General features: G+C 48.4%; 2 protein-coding genes across 2 annotated transcripts; one reads left to right on the top strand and one right to left on the bottom strand.

Moving 5' to 3' along the window:
• The first annotated feature begins 6,525 nt into the window (after positions 1-6,525).
• On the top strand, positions 6,526-21,322 carry CSUI_000401 (proteasome non-atpase 26s subunit). Its single transcript, XM_068060635.1, has 16 exons — positions 6,526-7,816; positions 8,559-8,658; positions 9,713-9,906; positions 10,460-10,627; positions 11,183-11,247; positions 11,647-11,728; positions 12,956-13,060; positions 13,532-13,579; positions 14,318-14,410; positions 14,642-14,718; positions 15,279-15,336; positions 16,106-16,172; positions 17,585-17,680; positions 18,463-18,534; positions 19,709-19,771; positions 20,478-21,322. Exons 1-16 carry the CDS (start codon positions 7,499-7,501, stop codon positions 20,510-20,512), a joined length of 1,641 nt encoding a protein of 546 aa, XP_067927394.1. The 5' UTR covers positions 6,526-7,498; the 3' UTR covers positions 20,513-21,322.
• Positions 21,323-21,826: 504 nt separating this feature from the next.
• CSUI_000400 (uncharacterized protein) lies at positions 21,827-26,320 on the bottom strand (the record flags this gene model as incomplete). The annotated part of the gene is made up of 4 exons (XM_068060634.1): positions 21,827-22,307; positions 22,703-22,803; positions 23,298-24,662; positions 25,196-26,320. 4 exons carry the CDS (start codon positions 26,318-26,320, stop codon positions 21,827-21,829), a joined length of 3,072 nt encoding a protein of 1,023 aa, XP_067927393.1.
• Positions 26,321-27,773: the final 1,453 nt, after the last annotated feature.

The following is a 27,773-nucleotide window of genomic DNA, read 5'->3' as shown; positions in this document are numbered from 1 at the left end:
CACCGTGAGCTGGCACATCACCGATCAGCCCCTGAAGTAGTGAAAACGACAAGAGAGGAAAATCTTCAAGTAAAGGCATGAAACCGTGCAACCCGAAGGCCCGGTTAGTGTCTCTTGAGACGTACTTACTGGATTTGGTCTATCCGTTCTTTCCGTGACTGCGTAAGTCTTGTGTACAACTGGTGAAAATTCCAGCCGTTCCGCCAACGTCTGCTCGGCCTCTCGTCAAAGGTTTCAGGTGAAAAGGCACAAGAAGGAATGCAGTCAGAAAGAACCCGTGCGGAGATAACCCAGCTTACTCCAGCGAAAACAGCATCCTGCTACCGTGGCTCCCCTCCATTTCCGGCCGCGGTCACACGGACCCAGCACTGCGGAAACCAACTTCCTTCGCCCTGAGGCAGCTGCGGGTTCCACACGCCTGTCTGGTGCGACCGCGCGCATCACTTCACTGCGTGGATTGTCTAGCCAGGCCAAAGACAGGTTTCGTGGGGCCGTAGCAGCGAAACGACGCTCTGTATCTAACACTCCGTGGGCCGAGGAGGCCTAGCCAGATCTTGGCATGACTCTTGTAAGTGTGCCAGCATGAAAGCGTCCCACGGGCAATGCGAGAGACAAAACGCGCTCCCTTTCGTGAAGTGCCTCACTCTCAGTCCAGCACATCAGCACTCCAGCTGCGCGATATCAAGATAGCTTTCCATTTCGCGGCGACGGGTCTCCAGTTTGCTTCCTGCGTATCGCAAGAGCGGAGCCCACGTAGTTGCAGAGCTTACGAGGACCTTCTTTAGGATAAGATGGAGAGGAACACGGTCGTTGTACGCAACAAGTAGTGCAGGCAGTTGTTTTCCAGCAAGGCATGAAACGACCACGGTTTGTGCACTCCGCTTTGGCGAGGTTGCGCCTCTTCTTCCGGAAGCCAGACAGCTGACTAGGGTGTTCTGAGAGACATGCATGGCTGCTGACTCGTTCTGACGCAACACACCGCCCATGAGGCCCCTCTGCGCCAGACGGGCTGCACTGTCTACAACCGGAGCAGCACTCCCCACGCGCACCCCATCACACTCAGCCAGCCGAGCACCGAATGAGAGGAATATGAACCGGAAGAGTTATCTTCCGGGGGCTTCTGAGTTTCTTTCTGGGGCACCGTGACATATATGGTGCATGCTGTGGCTTTTTTTTGCCCTTGGAGGCCGGCGCCGCCGATTTGGTTGTTAGGAGTACAAACATAGCAAAGGTGCTTCGCTTCCGGTTGTGCTGGACCGATTGTGAGCGTGAACCCCTCGTTTGTTTGCTGGGCGGCTGCCTGGTGTGCTTTTGCGTTCTTCACGAGAGAAGACTGAGGAACCAGCTTAGTTAACTCTTTGGCGGGCCCTTGACACACCGGCTCTGCCCTAGTTGGACCGGGAGTGAACTCGTAGACGTGGGTGAGTTCTTCGACCGTCTGTAAAGGATTTGTAGCTTCTGCCGGAAGTAGCTTCGTATCCTCTGGGCACTTGAACCTGAAGGAGGTATCTGCACCGTTGAACTTGAGCGCTGCGTCGGTGCATGCGGGAGGATCTGGGCTTCCCGACGCTTGGGGCAGTTGCTTATCTACGGAGTTCGGGTTTGCTCGCACGCGTCGAAGGATGCCGGGGCTGGACGCAGTTAGGCAACAACCGACAACTATGATAAGGGCGCTGGCGCGCCCGTCAAGAAGAAAAGTCTTCATTGTAATTGTGCGGAGCAGTGGGAAAGATTACTGGGATAATCTTGACCAACATCCAACAGCGACAAGCAGAGATACCTGTTAAGAACACTCTCGCACGCGGTGGCCAGTTTTCACTCGTGACAGGGTGCGACTTGGACGCGACCAGGGGTCTGTGCAAGAGATGTGGGGCCCCCAAAGGCCGGGGACGGCTGGATGGTCACTTCCCTTTGCACGCAGCATTCAAAGGGCGATAACATTGAAGACGAAGCGACTGAGACTCCTGACGAGCCGACTGCCGCAAGCTGGCAACACGAGGCCGGTTCCGTGAAAGAAGCACTTGGAAAGGTCCGCAACCTTTGTAGTGCCTGCTTCAGGGTGGTCCCTAGACTGAGTATCTCTCCACTGTGACACTGCTTCAGCCGAAACAGAATGTAAGAGAAGCCAAGCTGCGCTCTGGTACCGGTGCTGCTGAACGTCGGACGTAGGGCAGAGGCAGCTTTAGCGCCGCGTACGGGATGTCCGCACGCTGTCACCGTGGTGACGACTCCACGGAGGTAGGTCTCCCTGTCCACGGGAGCCACTTTTTGTAGGCCTGAGAAGGAGGAGAGCAGGTAAGCACTTCCGTCTTGCGCCGGGACCCGCTTTGCTCCACTTTCGGGACGCGATCACTGCTCAAGGACAATTTGGTTTCTCGGTCGCGAGGGGCTCCTGTTGCCGCTTGCAAAGTACGGGGCATGTCGCTCTGCAGGATTTGTGCGTCCGTTGAAAAAAAATGATTCTTGACGAGGCTGGGCAGCCCTGCTTGGTGAAAGCACAGCAGCCGCAATCGCATTCCTCACTCGCGGGGGGACAATACACGCCCCGCGACGGGAGTACAATTCTCGGCACCGTTTCCTTAAGACTCCTATCGGGCTGTTCGCCTTCACTCGGGGCACTGGAGAGGGAACACTGCAGCAAGCAAAGTCAGCTACGTCCGCTGAACAACCAACGTGCGGGAGCCCGATGATCAGTTTGTACAATCCTTTAGTAGCCCAGAAAGCAGGCCTTTGTGCGCGGAGGAGTAAAAAGAGATGCTATGTCTACCGGACTTACATCCGTACAGGGGATCGCTGTGGTTTCTGCTTTGCCCCCGAGCAACATTGAGCTGCTGACTGTCGCACCCGCGGGACCCAGATGTCAGGCGAAAAGACAGGAGGAAGATTTCCCAGGCTTTCTTAGAGGTTCCGGAAAGACCGGAGTGCTGTAGCTGTATGTACGTAGAAGGTGGAGCCTAACTCCTCTCGGCTCCCCTTCTCAGGTCGAGAGCACGACCCGGATATGCCAGAGCAAATGAACAGTCTATGTAGCGCTTGAGCCCTGGACGTGGATGCACCGCGGGGCCCTGAAAGCCGGACAAAATGTGGTACCGGAAGGCCCGCCGTGTTCTTGGGAATGAATCTGCCTTACCGGCCTTTCACCGGCTAGCCCCAGAATGAAGTCTCGCTTTCCTGCCTGTGGTCGGAACAGTAAGGGTGGCGCACGTAGCTTAGAAGGTAGCTCGCACCCACGAGTTAGGGGGTATTTTGGTCTGGCTAGCTGCTTACCAGCTCCGCCTCACGCGCAGGTCCTGTGTCCTGGGCTACTAGTGGCATCCACGAAGAAACCCATTTGACGGCCAGGGGTTGCTACCCTGTCCGGCGTTCGACTGTAATGGTTTTGCAATGACAGCGTGGCTACTTACTACGGGGGTTTTATTCCTTCGTTTTCCATCTCATACTTACTCCCTTTCGTACCTTGTGTCCCAATAGTATTACCTAGCTCCTATCCGCATCTCAACCGTTCTAGTTTTCCTGCCTGTGCTGATGGTGACTTCAGTCCCCACAAACTACCATCCAGCTTAAAATGGGGGGGCCAAGAAGGTACGAACGGCACAAGCATTGAGATCTTTTGTGCTCAGTGGATAACGGTTTTTGTGTAGTAAACGGCAGACCGGGTCAGAGTCTAGTGTACGTAGCTTGTAAGTCAAAGACGCCTCTGGTCTCTGAGACATCGTCGCTTTATTCGTGCACCGCAAGTGTAAGGTCTGTAAGCTCCCTCGGGCTCTGTTCCTACGGTGGAGGGGGCGTATCTGACCAAGAACTGCTTCCAGCTGCACGACGCGACCACTCGTGGTCTGCTGCCCCGTGACCCTGTTTTAGTGGAACAGAGCAGAACCTGGGGGGACGGCGTATCAACAGACTGGACATGTAAGGGCGTGTTCTGGGGAAAACGATGCCTTTCGCCAGTCCGGCTCCGGTGTATCCAGCTACTGGGAAATTAAGACTATGTGCGAATCCTGTCACATTCGTCCTTCCTCCTTGTCGAGTGAAACTGACAATAGAAGCCGTGGGTAATAAGTTATCTGGGAGAAGAGAGCCTGTGTCTACGGAACATCCTTCATTGTCATCAAGAAGAAAAGCAGGCGAACGAAACTGTTGAGTTGTCTTTCTGTGATGTGCGGATAGACATTCAGAAAGGCCAGCTAGTCGCCGCTGTCTTTCCTTCAGTCTCCGTTCTACTAATACGGAGATGGGTGCCGTGCATTTGCGGTAAGGGGAGGAGGTGGCGCGGTGGTAAGTTTCCGTGCTCTTGTCGTGCGTGTCTTCTGTTTTACTTTTCTTTCCCTGCGCTAATCCTGCCCTCAGTCGGTCGCACTCGTTTTCATGGTTTCGTATACTGCTCGGTTCTGCCCATTCCATATACTCATCTCCAGTATAGTAGATCCTGTTGCAACGACGAGTATCTAGACGTTCCTGCTGAACAGTCTTCATATATAGTATTTCATTCTCAAGTGTCTACGTTAGCAGTTGTTTTCGAAGTTCATCGCATATAGCCATCATTTCATCCCGCAGTCTCGCTCGTGCGTAAGATTCGCTTCTAGCCTCCTTTTCTTGGTTCTGCCCGAATCTCCCGTCGTTCCCTGCAGGCCTCGATTTTGTGCACCTTCCTGCAGTGTATTACCTCCGGGTTGTTTAGACGAAGGTGACTGTTCGCATCATGGCTTTCAATTTCTTTCTGCCGTCGACTGTCTTCCCAGGAAGCCTTCCACCAGCAGTCAAGCTTCCGCCCGTCGTGATGCCGACAGTACTTGACAAGACACAAGCTGTCACCAGACATTCTCGAATGACGAGTGAACACTCATGCAGGCCTTCGTTCAACTTCCACCTTCCCTCTAGGGTTCTCCGAGATCGCAAACAAATTCCACTTGCCAGTACCTGGAAGGTGACCATCTCTTGCCCCAGGGACAACAGAATGCTACCTCGGGTAAGAATTGCAAGAGGCGGAGGAAAGGCAAACTCTAGTAGGCTCTGTTTCACGACCCCCTCGGCAGCTCAAGTAATCGCGAATAAAAGGTTCAAGCTGACACAACCTAGAACAACGTCTCCGCCGAGCTGTTTTAGTTCGAAAGGACCCCCTCTTGCAGTCTTTACAAGCCGAACCTCAGCTCACAATCTGTGTAGCGAGTCGAGACGAACTTCAACATCCTCCGCGAGGAGTCCCATTTCTTCGAAGGGAGCAGGACCGGTTTCTTTACCTCGCTTGAAGGAAAAACTTGCCTTCATACAGGCATGGGAAGGTGAATAGACGAAAACACAAGCTCTTCTTGCTCTGACTCGTGTAGTTTTCTTCTGTTACGCATACTGGTGATTGGCAAGCTGCTCCTCCACTACCCCTGTGTTGGCTGAACGTCGGTGCCGTAGGAACATACAAGCGAGACTCGTACTCAGCTCAGCTGATTCACGCCCTATCCCCTCCTGGCAAACATGTGATTGGTCCAAAAGCTGTCTCGTCGCTCTTTTCCCACGGAAGTCACCTGGTGGCAGTACCGAGAAATCAAATGAACAAGTGGACTCCATATGGCTCAACTCTGTGCGAATCTCCCAGCGGACGGTCTTGAATAACACCATTCCAGTAGAGATGGTGGAATTGCGGAGAGTCTTGAATAACACCATTCCAGTAGAGGTAATGAAATTCCTAAACTTTCATGTTCTTGTCTCTAGTAAAGAGCAGTTTTCTCTCTCCTCGGTTCTGTGGAAGTCTACCAGCCCCTTAGCTGCAATTAAGACTGCGATACCTCGAACATTAGTCCTGTGGAAAATCGGACCGTCGAAATCGCTCCCACCGGTTGTCGTACGTTTTTCTTTCCTCCTGGCACGGGAATTCGCTGCTTCTCCTCCTCACGTCTCTACAGACACGTGTAAGAGTCGAGGGATTCCTCCTCAGGAGCGCAGGACCGTCTTTCGATCCGTTCGGTACCAGAAACAGTCTAGGGCCGCCTCAAGATGCTCACGAGAGTTCTTTCCTTCGGAAGTTTACGAGGAATTAGGAATGAAGATAGATCTCTGCCATATCCGTCAACACGTACAAAAAAGCCGTTCCTTCGTACATGAATCAACACGGCATAGATGGAACTAGATTCCTTCGATCACATGGAAAGTATAAACCACAGGATCCACATCTAGCAAGTACCCTATGTACGTAGGGTATGTATGCGATGCGCCGATAGCAATAGGTGTAAATCTGTCTATATAGACACACTTCACGCCTGCGCCTATCAGAGCGGAGCTGTAAGATACTGCGCGTGTGTATTCGGTTCGTACGGGTGAATTCTTTTTTCGAAGACAGCCCAGGTCTTAACTTGTGCAAAAACAGGGCGATCAGGCTCTCAACATGCTCTTTTTCTTCTCTTCAATTGTCATTTACTATTGGCGTTCTCGCCCCCCTTCCCCTGAGCGCATGCGCTTTGAGAAAACTCTTTTCCCTAAATCCGATCGATTTGAGCCTCTGCATCTACAACGAGGTTTCTGTCACTTCCTGAATGGCCTCCTTTCTTCCAGTTCACGCGGCAAAGTTGTCCTCGTCTTTTTTCGAGATATTATCCTTCCCTTACAATAGGTGTGAAGTCCTTTCATTTTACCTCCCATCTTGTTGAAGATCTCGGGTTTGGAGTTTCTTGTAGCTCCTAGCTTTCCTTCGAGAACGTTCGCATCGCTCCTTGTCTCGCATCTTGTCTTGTCTCTTACGACTAGGCTTTCTCTTGTTTCTCCACTGAAGCCTTAATCTTTCTCAGTCACCTGTGGAGGTTAGTCCCTCTAAAGAAGTCCACTTTTTCCTTGCTGCTGCGTCTTTCAAGGAATATCGTTCTTTTTGGGGAAGGGAAAGATCACTCACGGAGTCTGCGTAGAATAGCTACGCTTTGCTTGTATTTGTATGTCTTGCTATACTCTTCCTTTGAGAAAACAGGGAAAAAAGGGGACGGAAGGACTTCTTTATGGAAGAAAGCAAGAAAGCTCTTTCTTCCCGCCACGCTTTGCACATCTGCCTGCACCAGCTTCGAAGCAGCTTGCCTGTGTCTTCTTTTCGTCCTTTTCTTTCTTGAGCTAGGAAGAATTCACTGAGTGAGAATCCTCTCGAAAGAGTACGTCTCTTCCTCCTTCCCTACATTCCCTCTGACTTTCTTCTCTGGTCAAGTAGACTCTCTTCATCGTGTTTCTTCTTCATCTACTTTTCTTTTGTTCTTTTCTTCATGTCAGTGACACGTTCTGAGACTTATTGAAAGGTTCTCAGCTTTTTTCTCAAAACACGAAAGCAGACAAGGCTTTTCTCTTTCTTCGTTTCCCGTTCTTTCCATCGCCGCCTTCTGGGCCTTTCTTTCGTTCCTCCTTCTTTCTTCTCTCCTCCTGTCGAGGTTCTCCATCTGATATGTTTTAGGAGTACCTTTACAACATTATTTTCGTTCTGTTCTTTTCTAAGAGCTAAGGTCATCGCCTATTTCGTTTCATTTTCTTTTTCAAGATGTCTGAGGGAAGCGGAGAAAATCTGTCTTTATCTCAGTCCCCTCGAGCTGTCTCCAAAGACGTTCTAAACACCTTTATTAACTCTCCTGATACCTCTGAAGCTTTACACACATTCTTGCAACACACAACTCCGAAAGAACTTGTTCTTCAGATCGCGGCTTTAGCAGCATCGGACGTGAAAGAAGAAGAAAGAAAGACGAAGAAAGAGTTAGGCGAAGGGGAAGAAGATGAGAATCTTCAGCTTCTTGTTAAGGCTCTTCAGAAATGCTTTACATGCGATGCTGAAATTCTCCCTAGTCTAATCAAAGATCCTCAGGTACTTTCTCTTCGTCTCCTCTGTCTTTACAAAGACAGATCAGTTTCTCTCTTTTTGCCGAAGACTTCTTGAAAGCCTTCTGCCGCCATTCTTTCAGATCAGTCTGTATGATATGTTTTCCCTGGCTCTTCTGAGTATTTTACCTCTCAAACAGTTACCTGTATGATGGTGTCACCATATCACCGAGCTCCTACACTGCACGTCTTTGATCAGAATAGCCCTCCATCGATTTGTCTGTGTATCTGTATTTAGATGTAGTTACACTGTAATAGATTCAAGGTGAGACTAGGAAGGACGCAAGAGAAACGACAGCTTGCGAGACATCCCCATTTGGTATGTGTATCTCTACATACCTGATGAGACAGAAGTGAACTTGTCATGTCTATATAGACTGTGTACCTATGTGCCGCATGCAAGCACCTAGTCGGTGTGTTTCTGTACGGTGTGAAAAGCCTACAGAAAGCTAGATCACATTGTATGGTGCGGCCTTCTCTCATTCTCGTGTGGTTGTATCGATGGACTCGTAGGAAGACAGGAGGTAGATGGAAATGGACGTAGATAAGTATCTCTTTAGTTGCCATAGAAAGACCATCAGTGCTTTAGCCTAGATGTATATACACCACTAATAGACGTGACGATGCCTTTTCTATACCTTGGACTCGAATGGATTGCCTTTCTCTCCTCTATGGCGTTTCATCTCTTTCATTCTCATTGAACTGTTTTTCTTCTTTCTCCGGTGTAGTTACACCAGATACTTGTCAAGGCGGCAGATAGTCCTAGTGCACTTCTACGAAGGCTTCTTTCACAACAGTTATCTCGCTTGGTTCTCAAGGGACAAGAAGGTTCGTTAACTTCCTGCCCACCCCTCTCCCTGCACATCTATGTGCACCTCTCTTCCTTTGGCAAACGATAAATAAAGGTGTCTTCCTTCGTGTATCTACATATACGTGTATTTGGAGACTCTCTGCAATGTATCTATATATAGGCATGTATGTACCCTTTCTCATATGGCAGCACACCTATGGCGACACCGGCATGCTGCGATGAGAGGAAACGCAAGATCTGAGGCAGGTTTGACTTGGCTTCTCTCAAGCTCTAGATTTCGGCCTGCTCTTAGATGTAGACTCTTCCACACACAGACGCATACAGAGAGAGACGCATACGGGTAACAGAGTATGTGTATGTACGTACACGTGCATAAGTAGATAGAACACTGATACATGTACATATATATACATTTGTATGTACATACATACACAAATATATATATATATATATCCGTTTTCTGTTTATGTGTGAGTGCGTGCTAAGAGACTTTGCATTGCTACACCTGAAAGGAGGCGGGTTAGTCTGTGCTTCCTTGTAGATAGATGTTTCGATAGTTAGGTATCTCTCTCCTGAGATACAGTCGTCAGCTCTTTCTTCAACACTTGTCTAAGTCGTTCGCAGGACCCCCTTCATCCACGCGTGTGTCTTGTCTCGCTGTTCTGTACAGTCTGTTCATGTGCATATATCTCTATGAGGCAGGGACATTATTAGGCGTGTATTCCTATGTGTCATCTTCAGATCCAACATCCCTATCTCTTGGTGACGTAGAGACACACGCTCATCGATCTATCCACCGCACATATATGATATATACGCTGTATGTGATATAGGGGGTATATGTAGACGTGTGTACTGCATACACATATACATATGTATGCTTGTATACACGTGTAGCTTTAGAGACATACACCTGCAGATTTGTGTATGTACGAACACATCTATGTATAACACAACAGTGAGAATGGGTGCCAAGCTTCTCACAACAAGTCTTCTACGAGACACCCTTTCCCCTGACAGGAATAGGAAAAAGATGTTTCTTGTTCTTTCTTTCTTTCCTTTCGTCTCTAGGTTTCGCAGTCGTCCATGAGAGCGGTTTCTACAGTCTTTTCTTACACCTGTTAAACGACCCCGATGTGGGTGTGAGTAGCGACGCCTCTAAAGCTCTTCTCTCGAGTCTTGACTCTCCCGAAGGTGTCAAGGCATTCTTTGATCCCGACTTCTGGGGGCGTATATACACTGGAACTTCTCTACAAACAGATTCAGTAAGAATCTCATTTAGATCTTTTCACTAATTCTCGTTCCATTCTCTCACCGAAGTTTCCATCCCTTCACATCTTTTTCCTTTCGCTCTCGTTGGCCTGTGTCAATCGTAGAATCCTGAGACTTTTCTCTTTCCTTTTCCTCGAGGCAAGGAACACCCCACGCGTCACCGGGTTTCTACACTGACACCTGTAATTCTAGACAGAAAGCTAGAGAGATAGATGGATAGATAGGTGGATATACCACGTACAGACCTACCACAGCTGGGATTATGTATCTAAGTGAGTGTAGAGCCAGGCAGAAGAAACCGGAGATGTGCTTTTGTTTCTGTCATGAGTAGGGGAGTTGTTTCTGAAGACCTTCGTGCAAAAGAAACATCTGTTCGTATCCTTGACGACTTGGCGCCTGGGGTTTCCAGGTGTACGTACACCCGACGAACCTAGATCCTCTATAATGACCTGCACTCCTAGCTGCGCCTCCTAGGCTTCCTCTCTCTGGAGAATACTAGATACCTGAAGCTTGCGGGGGTCCTATCTTGTTTGTATGTCTTTGTAGGTGCTACGCATCAGAGTTCTTTCGCTTCTCGTTGAGGCAGGAAGAAAGAAAGAAAGTGTCTTCAAGGAAATTCAGTCTCGTGGAGGTTACGAAAATCTCATGAAGACCTTCCTTAGTGCAGATGAAGATATTCTCTTAAAGATCACGGCTATCTCACTCGTAGAACAAGTATGTATGTATGTATGTAAATGAATATATCCGTGTGTATGTATATGTGTGTATGTATGTACACTCTACATTTTGATTGAGCTTTTCTCTTACGTCAACTACGGATTTCTTTTCTTCTTTTCCACAGAAATAGGATGGACTCCTCTGTCTCTTGGAGTTATTACCGGGCCTGTTTCATGATTCATATACACGTGTATCTGTATCCGCGCGACATATATATGTAGTGTGTATGAAGATGCATGCATGTATGTGTATGTGTTGTATAGACACACCTCTGCGATGCATCGACGGGCAAACAAGTCTCGATTGCCTCGCTGCCCTCTATCGCTTTGGTTTTGGATCTTTGTCTTCTTCAGTTCTTTCTCTTTCTTTCACCCGTTGCTCTCATCCTTCTCAGTCTCCACATACAAGCCCTACAGTGACACGACTATAGGTAGACATATATATGTACCGTATCTACGTATCTGTTGGTGTATATGATAGAGAATTTCCATCCCTCTGTCTATATTCTGCATTGACGGTAGATATGTATGTGTGTTTCTTTCCTGCCTTTAGCTGGGGTCGTATCCCCTGGGTCTAGGCTTCCTAGCTGAGAAGGACATCCCTACCAAACTTGTATCGTAAGAACAAGGAAAAAAGGGAGAGCTCTTTCTTCTTCTCTCCTTCTGCCAAGTCTCGAAGACTTGGGGGTCTCTTCGTCTTCTCAGTACAGAGAGCTAGATACACCACTACAGACACGTATAAGCCTACATCGATGGATCAAGAGTCTTGTCAACACGGGGTGATATGACTTCTCGGATATTTTCATCGAGATGATAGAAGACGCTTTCACCTTGTTCTTTCCTACAAATTGCCTTCTTCTCTTCATCTGTCGATAAACTCCCTCTCGTCTCCGTCTCACTTCTTGGGAGCATGCAACGAAGGAATGCCTTTTCTGCTTTCTTGTCAACGGCGTCTCTTATGGAGAGAAACGACAGGCGATAGGAATGTTTCTTCTATTCTGTTCTGTGCGTTTCCAGAGAACTTCAAGATCCAATGCTGGACGAGACATCCCGAGTGTCTCTTGTGCATGTCTTAGCTGATCTAGCGAAGCATCACCAGGTCAGTCTTTGTCTTGTTGCCGTTGTCGTTCTCTTCTCTTTGATCACGTTCAAGACCTCTTCTCTTTCTGTTTTCTTTTCGAAGGTTTCTCGAGATCTGCTATGTAGGTGTGACTTCTTCGCCACTGGGTCTTCTTCATTCCACGGGGGGGGAGAGGTCATGGATATGAATATTGCATGGAGACAAGAGAGAGACAGGGGACTTTGCGTGTGTTTATGTCTATAGAGCGAGGACAGTGGGAAGCTTTATATGTGTAGAGACAAGACAGAGAGATCTTCCATATAGATGCACACAGAGGAATAACTGCAGAGAGTTTTCATCTATGCAGACAACAGGGAGAGTTGATACATATGTATGTGCATGTATATATGTGAGGAGAAACAGGAGGTCTGGATGAGCTCAACAATCCGCTGTCCTTCTGTATATATAGGGGGCAGGGAAACGATTCAAGAAGGAATGTCTCTTATGGATGTGTAGATAAAGATAAGAGAGAAACTCCGGCTGGAGAAAAAGAAAGAAAGGTGAAGAGGGATTCTTGTGCTCCGCAGAAGAAAGAAACTAGGAGAGCCCCAGGAATCCGAATCAAGTTGCCACTACATTTCGGTGTATGTACAGATAATAGACCATCGATAAATCTATTCGTGTACTTCTCTTCGAAGGAGGTAGTTAAATGAAAACGTACAAGACAATCTTCGCAAGAACGGATGACGCCCTCCATCTCCTTAAAATTGTCGTCGCTCCTGACTACACTCTCGCTCTCTTTCTCATCTTCTCTCTTCTTTATGCTTGAGAGATTTTCCCTCACGTGCTTCTCACAAGTGCTTACATGTAGACACTACCCTTCAAAACAGTATCTCTTCTGCCCGGCTCTTTCTACATACATATATATGTGTATATATCTACATACACGTGTGGATTCATATCTGTATCTACATATATATACGTAGATGCCTCTATATACATCTCTACATATCTATCTATATGTGTGTATACACATGACCGTGTGTGTTTCTCCCAGTGTATGTTTACCTTTTTATGTCTCCTATCTTCATGTTCTGCGTGTCTTTGGGAGTTGTTTCTCTCCTATTTCTCACGTGTTTCCTTCTTCTCTTTTCTCTTCTCCTTTGCCTTCATCTCCTTGTTTTCGTCGTTCTTTTCTTGTAAGAAGGATTTCTTTCTTCTTTTTCTTCTTTCTCTCGATGCTCCGTCTCCTCTTCAATTCCCCAGGGCGAACAGTCTTCGGAGATCGCTCAACGTCTTCTCTCTATCAAGAATGAAAACTCAGAGGGCCAAAGCAGCAAGAAATCCATTCTTCTCTTAGACGTCTTAAGGGTAAGTAAAGAGAAGAAGCTCGTCTCTATGGATAGGCAGAGTGAAAAAGATGAATTGCAAAAGAAGATCTCTGTACCACTGGATGAGGAAAAAGAAACAGAAGAAGAAGGGAGATGTGGATGATACGAAAGAAAGAAAGAGACTGCTTTCTTATAGCTAGGGCGTCGGTGATCTCTCGAAAGAAGACGTCTTAACCACGTCAAGAAGGTATTTAGTGCATATGGATACAAAGACAATCGCAGAAAAAGGAGATAAAGAAGAAGAAGAGGGTGTTGAGTCATCTAGCTGAGCGAGGGTGGATTGTAGGGAGAATAGAATCTCGAGTGTCTTTTCTTCTTCTGTCCTTACGAATTAAAAGAGAGAGAGATTCTCTTTTTCTCACCTCATGAAATCTCTTCATTGCCTGTTCGAGATTTGACAAGAGAAAGAAGAAAGAGACTGGATTCTTTTCTTCTTCTTTTCCTTCTTTAGGACTTCCTTCATGAGGTTCCTACAAGCCCTCAAGAGAAGACAGAAGTGGTGAGAATCATGATATGGTACTGTCTCAATCCTTGTTTCTTTCTTTCTTCTTTCTCTCTCTCTCTTCTCTTGTTCTTTTTCCTCTCTCTCGCTTCGTATTTCTTAATGATCTTTACATCGCTCCGTTCCTATTCTTGCTGGGCATGCTATGCTGTGTCTTATCCACGGATCGATAGGAGATTTCGGTGTGTGTGAACTGGAACGTGTAGATGAAGAGAAGAGATGACGCACTGCTGTTTGATATAGAAGCAAGAGCAACTCCTCTCTCTTCTCGAGTCTTTTTCTCTCTTGGTTGTCCCTTCTTTCTTCTCTCCTTAACTTCACGGATTTCTCGATACGCCTTATGTACGCTAGAGGAGAGCTCGCTCCCAACGAGGATCTCCAGGTCAAGACCGTCTCACGGAGTTTACATATATCTAGATATACATATATGTACATGTATATGCATATATATATCTATATACATGTTCATATACATGCGAAAGTGAGGGGGGGGGCGTGGGTGCATCTATACATATATATATATATACACGTGGATGGATAGATATGTATTATAATGTATGTATGGAAAGGTGGCTGTATGAAGTCCTCCAGCATTCTTGCCTCTCTCTTTCTTTTCTGGTGAATCTATTTATCTCTCTTCATTTCTCGTTCTCTCTCTTTGCTCATGCTCTCTTTCTACGTTGTTTCTCTTCGCTCTTTCTTCTTTTCTTTCTTTCTTTGCCTGTGTCTTTGTAGACATGCGCTATTGGAGCCTGGGGAAGTTTAGCCGGGAGTTCAGTCTCAAGCTATCAGCTGATTGAGGAATGCTATCCAGAGATTCTTGAAGAAGTAAGGAAGCTAACTTCCCTCCACTTTGCTTTATGCGAGGTCATCTTTCTTTCTCTTTCATCTCTGAAAACAGTCTTCCTTCTCTTCTAGGTCTTTCTTCTCTCTCAGTCATTCACGGCCTAGCTATCACTGATTGACTTAGAAGCTCAAGAAAGCACTCAGCGATTCTTCTTTCGTTTCGCACGCCTGCCTTCTTTCAGAGACTGCGTTCTCTTCTTTTCCTGCATGCAGGTAACGAGGTCATTCAGTGGGGAGACAGAGATTGCTAATTTGGCGATGGATTCGTGGAAGTATGTAATTGAGAGGATGTAAGTGCTTTTTTGTTCACCAAAGAACAAGGAAAGGAGAGAAAGGGAAAAAGAAGAAAGGGAAATTCATACCAAAGGGATCAAGTTCTGTCGCACTGGAAAGGGATAGACACGCCTCTTCATACACGTCATACCCGCGGGTGTACATACACTGCAGCGTTGTGAGGTGGTGTACTAGTCTCTCTCGTCTCTGTCCAATGCCTCCTTTTCAGGGAAGGTTCAGCCCTGTCTTTGCATTTCTTGTTCTTCTGCCTGCCTTCACTTAAGCCGTTCGAATGCAGGCATGATCTCATAGATTCATCTTCCCTGGCAACACCTCCTATACATATCTATATGAATATGGACCTCTATCTTTATGTACATATATATATATATGTAACAGGAGTGCAAGCGGTCGTCCTTATGTCATACGCCGTAGATATTTCTCTACCATGTAGTATCTCTGCATGCGTATATATATAGAGAGAGAGATGGAGAGGGAGAGAGGATCGTGTAGGGGGTTCTTCCATGACCTGTCTCGGGCCATCCTTATTTCTTTATCTTGGATGTGTTTTTCTTAGGCCGTCTCCTCTACCCTCTCCTGTTGAAGAGACGTTAAAGAAGTCCGTGATCAAGCAAGTAAAGTCTAGCGCAGTTATAGTAGAACCTCTTTTTGATCTTCTTCTTTTTCCTTGGTTTCTCAGTCTCTTCTCGTCTGTCCTTTTGGCACGCAAGATGAAAACTTCGAGTGGTGCGGGAAGGAAAGAGTTCGTCTATGGGTATTCACTCCGCTTGGGGTGTATTCTCCACACGATGGTGTGTTGTTCTGGTGTACATACACCTCGTTGTTTCTTTTTTCAAGGGTATAGAGCCACCACAGGGAATCATCTGTGATTTGCAGGAAGATACTTCTCTCTGTTTTGTACTTCCACTGAGGAACCACGAGCGTCATCACATACTTCTCTCTCGTCCTATAGACGTCTTTTTCCCTTCGTGCTGGGAGTGAGACGGCATGCAATATCCCTGTTTCACGTATTTCTGAGCTATAAATACAGCTTTCCTCATACGCATAGATCAACTGGGCCGATAAGAAACCCAGGCCTTAGACATCACAGTCGAGTAGAGTTGCAGGTGCTGCCCCTTGGAGAAACTCTCGTTCCAGATGTGAAGAAAGAAGAGTCCGAGGGCACCTTCTTTCTTGAAAGGAACAACGCATATCTCTCTTCTTGCAACACGTCCACTCATCAAGATCTCTATATGTGGGTTTTCTTTCTATTGTAACCCGGTGTCTTCGCTACGTGTTAAGTGAAAAAATAGAGACAGTAGCCGATCCCACCCGCAGAGGACGGACGTCGTTATCGCTTTGTCGGTGTGACTTTCCTCTTCAAGTCTCTCCTGCGATCTTCAGGCACTCAAGACACACCTCGATCGGCCCTTTGGCGAAAGTCGCGCTCATTCTTATCCTCTTCTCGAAGGTATTCTCTTTCCTGAAGATACATATAGCTATCTATATATATATTCATAGGTATATACCATGTATATGTATACGTATAGGTGTACACCAGATATACCTATGAATATCCATATAGATATACACCAGCTATACATATATATATATATATATATACACATAGGTATATCCGAGTTATACGTGTGTATAGAGGCGTATGTGCATAGATAGATACCTGTATGGACGAACACGCCTAGTACCCAAGACAGCGTATATAGCTCCAGAAAGTAGGTACACTGCTCCGCTAAAATTTCCATGATAGCTTTACTAGAAAGAACACTCTGGCAAACAGGGGAGCCACCAAGGTATGCCAGGGTTAAGTTACAGTCGGGCTGGAACTAGGTGAATTTACACCACCGAAGGAGAGATAAGAGGTCTACATGCATGCGGTAGAGGATACTCAATAATTATGGGACAGTATTCTTCGCTGGATTGTTTTCTGCATTTTCATTTCAACGGAAGAGTGATAGTTCGACTAACAACAGCTAGCTGTCTAGCTAGCCAGTTAGCTCTTTCGTTCTATTTCTGCGGCGGGCTTGAGACGGAAATCGGAGTGTCTGCATGCGAGCTCTGCAACGAGTTCGTTCTTTCATAGGGATATCACGTTTTTTGACGACCCGGATGAAGTCTTTCGAAGACTAGCTTTCTCATCACGCCCACCACACAGTATACAAGAGGGTCTCCTCTTTTCATGTGAAGGTGTATGTACAGCTGAACTGTTGTTTTTCTGGCCCTTCGTTCTTCTTCTTTTTGTCCCCTAGTTCTGCTTCACCGTAGCTTCCCCACATCCCCCTGACGGTACAGACGTGAAGTCAACATGGTGGTTGAAATCTATTCATGCCTTTCTTTCGTAGACTTCTCTGGTCTTTCATGGTCTCTATCTGTACGAATCGATCTGTCTATCTCCTTTCATAATAGTCTCACGCTACCAAGGGAGTACAGCCTTTTTCATACATCTAGGTACTCCGGGCGACCTCAGAACTGTACATCCTCAGTTAACAAGAAAAGACAACAGAGAGAGAGAAGAGGTTTGACCTCCCGGTTGATGAATGTGTTTGTGCATGTATGATGTTGTGTGTGCTATCTCTCTAAGTTCTTTTCATCTCTGTTCTTTGCTGGACTGTGGCTAAGTAGATAGTACAATATGCAAGGGTCTATCTTCCCACCTCTATGTATATGCCCACATATGTATGTAGACGTATGCATAGGTTCCTTCATTTCATACATCATTGTCACTCCAACAACGAGAAGAGGAGTCTCTTCCTTAGATATACGACCGAGTATAGATCTTTCTCTATGTATATATGTGACCGAGTATCTCTCTTTCGTTCTGTCTATATATGTACGTGTGACAGTGTGTGTGATGCATTCGTCCAGCTTTATCTAAGTCGAGGTTTGCCGTCCAGACATTCCTGTCATCCGATCCTCTTCGCCGAAGTTTGATCGACCCCTTCTCAGACGACAGCAGCGACGGTAGGAATTCTAAAGAAGAAAACATGACGTCGTTATAGCTATTTGGAACACATGGGGATTTCAGGTACATCTAGAGCAGACGTATCTTCCATAAGTCATCTATATACACAGTAGCTACGGTGTATAGGGGGGTGAACTGGGTGTGTGCGAATTCACTTCAAAGGAAGTTAGGAGGGCTTCCTGAGGTGATTGTATATGTACACGTATGTATGAAAAGTGATTCGAATAGTTCGCATCTCTCCGTAGATATGTGTGTGTATGATCTATCTCTCGCTTCTCGTCACTGTTTCTTCTTTCAGCTTATCATCTACACATACAGCCCTCAGGATCTTCCCCCTCGCTAGTACCGTTTCTATGTATATCTGGAGGTCTATCCTTTGTTCGGGGTAGATATAACGGCGGGCTTTGGTATATGTTTTCCCTCTGTCTATATATCTATATATAGTCGACGTCGCCTCCAGAACGAGTGGATGAAAATCTCATCGATATTTAGTTCTTTAGCGAATTCCATTCATCAACACTACGGGGGGGAAATCGAATCCTATCTTAGGAGCATGGAGAGAAGGAGAAGCAGCCTCTTCATCTTCTCGCCTTTGTTTCCTTAACGACTTCAAATGACGCCTCTCTCTTTACCGTGGATACGTGAAGATCTCGGATACTGTGCTAGAAAGATCAGGGGACTGTAAGCCTTCAAGGAGTCAAGAGTGAGATTTCCTAGGATAAGATTTCTACGAGGCTGCTTCTCTTGTGTATGGTGGACGGTGTCTTCTGCTTGTTTTCAGCCAAGTATGCGAAGCATGCATTTGTTAAGAAAATCTTGACGGACTACTCCGATCTGTGTTCTGCTGTTATAGGTAAGAAAAGAAGAAAGAAAAGCATGGAGATGGTTTCGCTGGGTGTATCTATGAACACGTGATGAGTTGTTCACCTAGCCAATATGATCACGCTAGCATAGGCATATGTCAAGCTTCACAGGTGTATCGAAGGACTAAAGTAATATTGTTCTTTTCTTCTTCTCTTGGTTGCACGAAAGTTCTCCGAAATCTAGACAAGTCTAGATGCCCTGGGGGGGAGGGTTTTCAGGGGGTTGGAAAGGCGGAAGACGAGGGAAGAGATGAAGAACAAGTATGAGGCGATAGATAGATAGATAGCTAAATAGATAGATAGATAGATCATGGTTTCCGGCATCCGAATTGTTTCTGTGGATCTCCAGTGGTTTGTATTGCATGGAGGTTCTTATGGTTTTGCTAGCCTGTCAGGATGATATCGCGCAGAAACAAGAGTGACTATCACCAGCTCTGCCGACAGTGTACGTACAGCCTATGAAACACTCAAAGAGTATTCTAGGTCTTTAATGAATTCCAAGAAAGGAGGTGTACCAACTCTGCTGCTGTCGTCAGTTGGGTTCCCCTATCTCATACTTACCTGATACGATTAGATTTCCTAGATTTGCCTATCTATGTCCCGCGTGCACATAGGTATATATATATATATATATATGCGTGTATAGCGATGTACCTTGATGCCCTGGTTACTCGTGGGAGAGTTCGTTCTTTAGCTTTCGAGACTGACGATTGTAATGTAGGCACGGAGTTCCTTTCTTGGCTGAGCTTGGCACCCGGTTTATGGATATCTGGAGTGTATAGACACAACTCGATTCTTTCTAACTCCCCTCTGATAATTCATGTTCCCCTGGTGTATGCTGCCTCCCGAACCTTCTGGTTTCTTCTTTAGTATCCTTCTTTGATATCTATCCAGATATATGTCCATGCATGTATCTACATATCATCTCTTTCGTCAGCATTTGGTGGTGGGGGTGAAAGGAAAGGCCTTTGATGTGTAAGTACACTGAGAAGTGTTCTCATTCAGGCTACATCCTCTTGCTTTGACTAGTCAGTTTACACGGCCTGGACTTTACCCGAGTATAAGACGATCTACCCGGCAGGAGAACCCTGTGTGTGCTTTCGCATGAAGGGTGATAGGAGCGTGATTTCTTGTACTTTGAGTCTCTATGTCCTTTTGATACAGATGACGGGTATCTTGCACATCTGCGAAGATTTGCAGATGGCGGTCCCTTCTATATGCCGCCAGGTCAGCCGTCAATCTATTGACCACGTCCTCACGTGTGTCTCTTTCTTTCGTCCGTTCTGTCTTCGTATGTTCTTGCGTCTCTCTATAAGTCTGTTTCTTTCTCCCTATGCCTGGTAATATGCTGGATGACAGGAGGTGTACCTGTGCAAGCTGGCTTTGGAACACTCGATAGTATCTCTCTCTTCACGTGTGTACATGTATGGATAAATGATATATGCGAGTCGACGGTTTCTTTTGTAGGAAGGAATAGAGAGAGATATCGTTTCGAGGATTCTAGACGAGTCGGGCTGGGGGTGTCTAGGAGTGGGGGACTGAGAAACTGTACTCCAGGCTTACAAGAGATAATCTGGGGTAGTACATTCTTAGAGACAACACGCCTCTATATCAGAATAAGAAACGTTTCCTTTGTATAAGAGATTTAGTTGTCTTGTACAGCGCGACGGCCTTACTAAGTCACTGAGACAGTAGAGGCGGGGGTGAAGTTTGGAGGTTTCAAGTACGCATACTTGTCCTCGTATGTGGTTGATGTATGAGGAGAAGCTCTTGCTTTCATTTAAAAGAAGATATCCATGCTAATTATGAAAAGCTTTCTACATTCTCCTCAAGAGACGTTGTATGTGTGAAGTCTGTTTTTAAAGAAAGGAAAATGTACCTTTTTTTCCCCATTCTCGATGTTTCTCTGCTATCTTTCTGTACATGTTTGCAGGCGCCGGGACATCCGTAGAAAGCACATGGGCTTAGCAGTTGTGCTGAAAGGGTCCTCGGCAGGGAGGAGCTGGTAGTAGCCTTATCGATCTCCTATCGCTTCTGTTCTTGAAGTCTGTCGATGATTTCCCGGGTGTCTTGTTGGCAAAGAGATGTCGTCTCTCTCCCTTTCCGAATGGAGGGGAAGTGGAGTGTCAGCCAGCACAGGGGGAGATCCTTTCCCTACACTGAAGTGCACATGCAATGGCCTGTTGAAGGCACCTACCAGCCGATATGTGTGGCTCTTTAGCGTGTGACGGTCACTGTTGGGTGGGGATCGCTGTTTGTTCCTAACAAGGCTAGAAAACCGCGCCTTTTCCCCGGGATTTCGATTCCGATGTCCAGGCAAGAGTTGCGTCTTGGTCGAACAGAAGAAGCCACTGGTGTGGCTTGCAAAGCTGTTGATGTGGGGTGTCCTCGGTGATAGAGTAGGAGCTGGCAGACTCAATCGCGTGTGTCGCATTAGTGTATGGTTCGGTTCGCGGTTGTTAGGTTCTTTCGTGGGTAAAGCAGTGCAGTTTTCCGCCTCCGTGCGGCAATGATAAAGCCCACAGAATGCTTCCGTTTAGCTCGTGCGTAAACCGCGCGGGCGGATCTCGAAGCACTCGCGAGACATGTGACCCACGTTTTGAGCCGGCACGGAGTGACTACCTGGCGCTTGAGAACCCATCAGCTGGTCTCCACATCGAAGCGGCTCCGCTGCAGTCCAGAGTGCTCATATCTAAACCGAATAGAAGACAGGAGGATAGAAGACTGGCGATAGGAGCCAGTATGGGATGGGGGAAGGACGGGGTGGCTGGTATCCCGAGCGTACTGTCTCTGCTCCAGACTCGGTATTGTTGCTTTTTTTGTTTGAACAATAGCTTGAATAGTCCACAAGTCTAGCACCACTGATGGCTTCGGCTCTCGGGATGCCGCTTTGTCCTCAAAAAGTCTGGACGTTCTGTCTGTCAGCTCGGGAGGATAAAGACGCGAGCTCAAAACGCCGGTGCCAGGCACAGGCGTAAGGAAAAGAAACGTAGCCATGAAGAATAACTCTGCTATGAGTGTGGCAAGAGAAAAAGATGAACATCAAACCGACTTCTCATAAGGGGAGCGGAACGCTACGGCTAAAAATAAACTGCCTTAGGGCCCATTTATCTCCGGCCGCTACGATACATCAAGCGCCTAAATGTGGCACGCGAGGCAACACTAGTGATAACAGGCATTCACTGGAGAAGAAACCAACTGTTGAGGAGCCTTGCAATTTCGCTTCCTTTCACTAATGCCGCGAAGTACCATGTAAGTCTACTGTGGGATAACGCCGCCATTTCACACTACTCCAAGGCCTTGAAAAACCAAGGCGATCCACTGAAGCAGGTCAAGGGCAACAAGCAGAACGTCGCCAATGTGTGAAAAGCTAATCGCGGCAATCAAAGAGATCAAGCAAACCATCACGGGGTTCGTCCACACACTGTACAATCTTTGAGCTACCGATAATTCTGAATCAACCCGGGAGCAAGTCGGGAGCCAGCTACGACCGAAGCGTACAGCATTGAGAAGTTTCCTGGAGATAGCTTGAGGAATGCCGGATGAGGCTGTTGGCGTGGAGCTCGGATCATCAGAAGGGGTTTGCTTTGGTTCTGCATCCGCAACTGGTACACGTGCCTGGTTGGCATCCGTGCTAATGTTCCTCGGACTCTCTGAGCTGCTTTTTCTACTCGAGCTTTCCGTGCGTTCGCTAGCAGCGGTCCTGCTTCTTGCCAACTTTCCTTTCCACTTATCGCAGCCGCTAATGCGAAGATGAAGAAACCTGTTATGGGGCACGGCGCACGTTGACAAGGTGCACCACACACTTGAAGAAGTCAGCAGGTTTGCTCGTGTGAAGCCGGATCCTACGAACCAACTATGGTCAGGTACCGCAGTTCATCCAGAAGCAGATTTCGGGACTGCTTCTCCCGAATCCGACGAAACAGAATGAACGTGAATGAAAACTAGTGCGCTTCAGTGTGTGACACTTTTGTTCTCCGTGAGAGCCACTGTGAACTCTCTATTATTTATACGACTGAAACACTAAAGGGAGGGTGCACGCGCAAGCGACTCGTGTTGTAAGTACTCTTTCACTCAGTGTGTGCAAACGGCTTCTCGCCTCAGTCAAGCTGTAGCCCGCGAGAAAAGCGTGTTCGGCGGCGGGTTCCCCATACTCACCTCACGCATTGACTCTGCTTCTTCAGCTGGGCCAGTGCAAGGGGCGTCCGTTTCTTCTCCTTTGTCCTCAGTGTTGGATCAGCACCGGCGTCTAGTAGTAGCTAGGACAAATAGCAAGACTCAGCAGATTTTAGGTACACTCGGATGAGCTCATCCCAATCGCCAGCTGGGAGAAGTCTTTTGTTCGACGTTAGCGGTCGCACTCGTGTGTCCGTATCCTAGGAAAACCCCAGTGTCCATAAGGTGCTCCCATACTAGACAGCAACAATTCTGACCTTTGTCCCAGTCGACTTGCGGGTTGCTTGATCGATCCTACAAAGTCGGGGTAGCTACGTGCCCGTAGACATGTTCCTTACCCGCCTACAGGCCTTAATTTGTTTTCACCTGTTTGCAGGCTTGTGTTTGTGAATAAGGGGCATTCGCTACCGCGTGCGGCAGGACTGCAAATCTACGACTTTTCTCGTGAAGTGTGACCGAGAGTGGTGTGACCCGGCAGCAGAAGAGTGTGCGTATATCAACGTATATATCAGCCTTGGTTCCAATTTGGTCGGCTTTGCTGAGTCTTCCTTCCGGTTGTGCCTATGTGAGTACTTACTTTGCACACGGGAATATGGCCGAGAAATGCGGCAATATGTAGAGCCGTCCACCCTTTGTGGTCCTGCCAGTTGACGAAGTCCTCAATGTTCTGTGGCCGTATGGTTCGAGATGTCGCTTTGGGCTGTCCCTGGAGCTCAGAGCCTCTAGTAGAAGACGTCTTCGGAGAGCCTCGTCTTTTGGCATCCCGAACGGTTGATGATGGCGTTTCTGATACTGCGTACTCCTTGCCAGCTGTGCGTGCTTCCGCGTGGTTTTCACATGCCGCCTGGGACTCCCCGTGATGCCCCTCGTGTGAAGCGGTGCCTGCACAGTCTGCCTTGCGGGATGTCATTTCGTAGTCTTCTGGTATTGCTGTACTTCGCCTCACGGGCCCAGTGAATGAAGGCACTCGCGGGCTGTGGCCGCCAAGACTCTCCGAATCCGTTTCGTCGACGGCCACGCTATGCGACGCGTCATCTCCTGGGTGAGGAAGGAAGCGCGCGGTTTTTTTCGAGCAGATCTGTCTTCTTGCAAGTTTCCTGGGTGATGAAGGCCTAGAGTCGTCCGTATCGCTGCCAGGTTCCGACAGGTCGCTGGGGGTGCCTACTCTGGAAAAGCATCCAGCATCACTGCTTCCGACTGCCATGTTGACTTCGATGCTACGCAGAAGCTCTTCGCAGAGCCAGAGACCCTCATCAGTCTGACGTGAGCTCGAGAAAAACTCGAACCAGCCCGATAACTTCCTGTTTCGGGTGGTGGTGGAGGCCCGACGAATTTCGCGACTAGGTTCCGCCGTCTGCCTTCTCTGACAGCGGGTGTTCTCCGTTTGCCCTTCTGTACTCACTTGTCTCTCCATACAGACATCGTCCGTGCAATAGGGGCAAAAAGGAGAGTCGGTAGCAGCGCGCTGCTGTTGCTTTTGTTCACGCATGGATCTATTCCTCGCATAGTTGTAGACAAAAGCATGTAAGACCGTCTGCTCTTGCTTGCTGACTCTGAAGAGGTTTGCGCCACGAGATAACAACTGTTGGAAAGCCTCACGGGACCTGCAGAAGAACAGAGGTGGCTGGTCGAAAGTATCTCCGAGGTTGACAAGACAACTTGCGCAGTAAGGAAGCGCAGGGACACGAGAGTCCCCTTGCTCTCTTATGTGACTAGCGCTCTCGCCAGCTCCTGAAGACGGGAGGCACGCAGAGGCGTACTGCTCCGAGGGGTGTCTGCGGCAGCTGGAACAGGTGAGGGGTGGTGTAGAGTGATGGAGCAGAACGTGGCTTAAAGCCAAAAAATCTTCGGAGATCCCGATGTGGAGGGGGGTGAGGCCGCTGGGAAGCGGAAACGAAATCGCCGAAGAGCACGAACGATGGGCAAGAAGTAACAGAGTAGCCTGCATGAAAGCGCAACACGGGGAGCGCGAACGGGGAAGGGTTATGTCCCTGGTGTTAGAAATATCGTACTCGGGAGGAGACTAGAGTTCTCCTACCCACATGTTATCTCTTTCACTGTCGGTGAAAAATTCGGGGATGCCCATGTGCAGGGTAGACCTGCCTACAGCGTGAATATCTTCAGCAAAGAGGAGTCTTCTCTACTTGGATGTCGTATACACTCAGTTGATGACAGTCGGACAGATGCAGTCAACTTGTCATAGCCGCTGCGACTCAGCGTTGTTGCTTTCTTGAGACACGAACTGCTCAACAGCCTCGCGCTGAAAGGTCGGTGTTGCGATCCCAATTTGATATCTGGATGTCGCGTATTCTGCTCCGTGACTGCCAACTAAAGCGTTGCACGGCCATCAGGGGTGTCGGCCGAAGACACGGTTGCCATGTAAGAACCTCGGTTAGAGTTGGATGTTCAACTGTTCCCACGGTTCCTAGCACGAGACAGCTGCCTCGGGCCCGGGCCTCCGGATCACCGACTAACCTTCAGACTCTTCCGCTCTATGGCAACCTGCAGTGGATATTTTCCTGTTTGGGACGTAGCATGGAGGCTGGCGCCGGAGCACAGAAGCAGTTCCACAAGGTCGAAGTGATTAGCCGCGGGGTTCTCTCCGTCATCTTTAATCATCCGTGTTTCTCCTCGCTGAGAGAAGTTCCCCACAGAGCTCAGCACTTGATCACATGAGCTGCGGGGAGTTGCTTTTTCCTCGTTATGTTGGCTTGAAAACCAGGCCTCACGCAGAAGCCACACCACATCCTGTATGGCTTGCGTCACACCGTCCCAGCGGGAGACCAACGTCCGGAAAGAGGTCTCCGATGCTTTTTCTACGACAGGAGAGGAAATCGAGTCGCCTTCCTGTTCCCTTTGAATTCCTTCGCAGAGTGCGGCAATGAGTAGAGTACGTTTCTCCCCCTCGCGCTCGTCGACGAAGGAGTTCGGTAGGAGGGTACCGCGATATAAAAGATTCTCAACAAGCCGCAGAAACGCCCGGCGACACTCCAGTGTGGAAGATAAAGAAGGAAACGGTGGCGGTGATTGTTTCGCTCCGCTCGGGGCGCTGCCCGCAACGCCATTCTTACACGGACTTGCTTCGCCTTCTCTGAGACTTCTAGGGGGTTCTTTATGTCCGGGTGGACTGCAGGCTACCACTCCATGTGGCTCCGACTGAGTCAGGCTGAAGTCTGTAGTGCCCCCTGTGCCTGGTTGCCTGCCGACATTAACTTCGCCCGTCCCGCCTGCATACGATGAAGAAGTCGAGACTGATAACTTGGGCGCAGACCGTAGCAGCGATCCTCTCGAGGGTTTCGAAACTTGAACCAAAGGAGCCGTTACCGACTCGGCCATCTGCGACGGTGTCGTACGGCTTTCGTCGTTGGCGGTACTATGGTCAGTCGCGCCGTCAGGGAAACTTACCTCGCACACACGGTTTGATGACGAAGGGTGCTCTCTTTTACAAGAGGACATAGTCTCACAAAAAGCCCTGCTAGTTAAGGCGTCGGGACCACAAATGGATGCTATGAACTCTTTCAGTTCGTCATCCTTCGTTGCTCGAGGTGATTTCGTCTCCAAGCCATGAAGGGTTTTGCCGGCAGTCCTGGTATCTAACATCGTGGCACGGGACCGAAGTATCAACACTAAAATTTTTTCTCTGTTTTCCTTCCCCCTACATACCCTACGGCGCTACGCTCATGACATTGTCGGCAGGGCACAGCAGTGCGTCCCAAACACGTGTATCTTTTCGTTTCTGTAGGACTCGCGACCAAACTACCAGTATGGAGACGGCTGCACCTGGATCCCCTGGCGTGGCGGTTTCCAAACCGTCCTCCTGCCCTACTGCTCCATCACCACTTTGTGAAGCGTTCTATGACCAACCGGGACCACCGAGGCTCCCCCTTCCGAGGCTACCGATCCTATCCACGGACTCCGGGGTACTCCACTAACTCAGTGTCGGCCCCGCGTGAACCTTGATGACAGTTAACGGGCGACAGTCGGTCTTGGGTTCGCATTGCCTCCAAAGCCCCAACAGGTCCCACGGCACCCCAACTGGTACTTCACGAGACAAAATGCTGCTGAGAACCGCGCGCCGCTCATAACTGCGCCGGTGAACGACGGCGACGCACAAGTACAACCTAGAACGAATCTAGCCCACTGAATGGTCAGGCGCCTTGGGATTGCGGACTGCGTGAGCGGCCACCTCGGTCAGCATGCTCTGGAACGCTTAGCGTCGTTCTCCCTGTATCCTGCTAAGTGCCCTGTGACCGGACCAGTACGACTGGGGGAGCGTATCTTGATTCTGAAGTTGCAGACAAGGAGTGGTGAAAAATAGAACCCCGTATTACGTCGGTTGGTTTAGACAAAGTAAAAGCGCACGCACCGGGAAAGCCACACTACCGGCTAGGGAAGTCACACGGGCAGTTCATGCATGCAGTACACCTGTGTTCGGTGGCACCGTCCCGGAGTAGCTTGCTACCATCGCTCTGCTTTTTCTGGGGCCAACCAGGACGAACTCACCCCAGACACGAGGTGGGGCTGCGGCACCTACGCCAAAAGGACACCTGGTGAAAAGTTCCTCTGTTTGTGAGACGGTAGGCCGCGTTCTATTTGTTGTTGCTTGATATGCTTGGTCTCCAGGAGCCCGTGAAGCAGATACTAAACGACTTTTACTCAGTTCACTCTTCCAAAGTGAAATGAAGCGCGTGTGTCTCTTTTAGTTGCCAGCCTTTTGCTGTGCTGAAGACGAGACATCACAGCGCCTGCATTCGCGAAGAGCTGACTCCGCGGCAACCCACAGTGGACTCTGGTGGAGAGGTCTGGAAAACAGGCAGAGCTGAGGAGAGAAGAGGTAGTCGCTGCGGCAGGGAGACGAGAGCAGAAAGAACGAGATCTAAAACCGGGGTCAAAAAGGAGCGGCCTCTCGTGTCCGGATGTATCGTGCGCGAACGTACAGAAAGCCGAAACAGAAGTCAGCCCAGGTGCGCGTACAGCAAGCCCAAAAGTGTCAGGCAACGTTCCCTGACGGACACAGTAGTTCACCCATTTCGGCCTGTTTGTCGGTATAATA

This window comes from Cystoisospora suis (genome assembly GCF_002600585.1).
Source record: "Cystoisospora suis strain Wien I chromosome Unknown contig_172, whole genome shotgun sequence".
Lineage (NCBI taxonomy): Eukaryota > Apicomplexa > Conoidasida > Eucoccidiorida > Sarcocystidae > Cystoisospora > Cystoisospora suis.
This window is presented reverse-complemented; position numbering and strand designations above follow the sequence as displayed.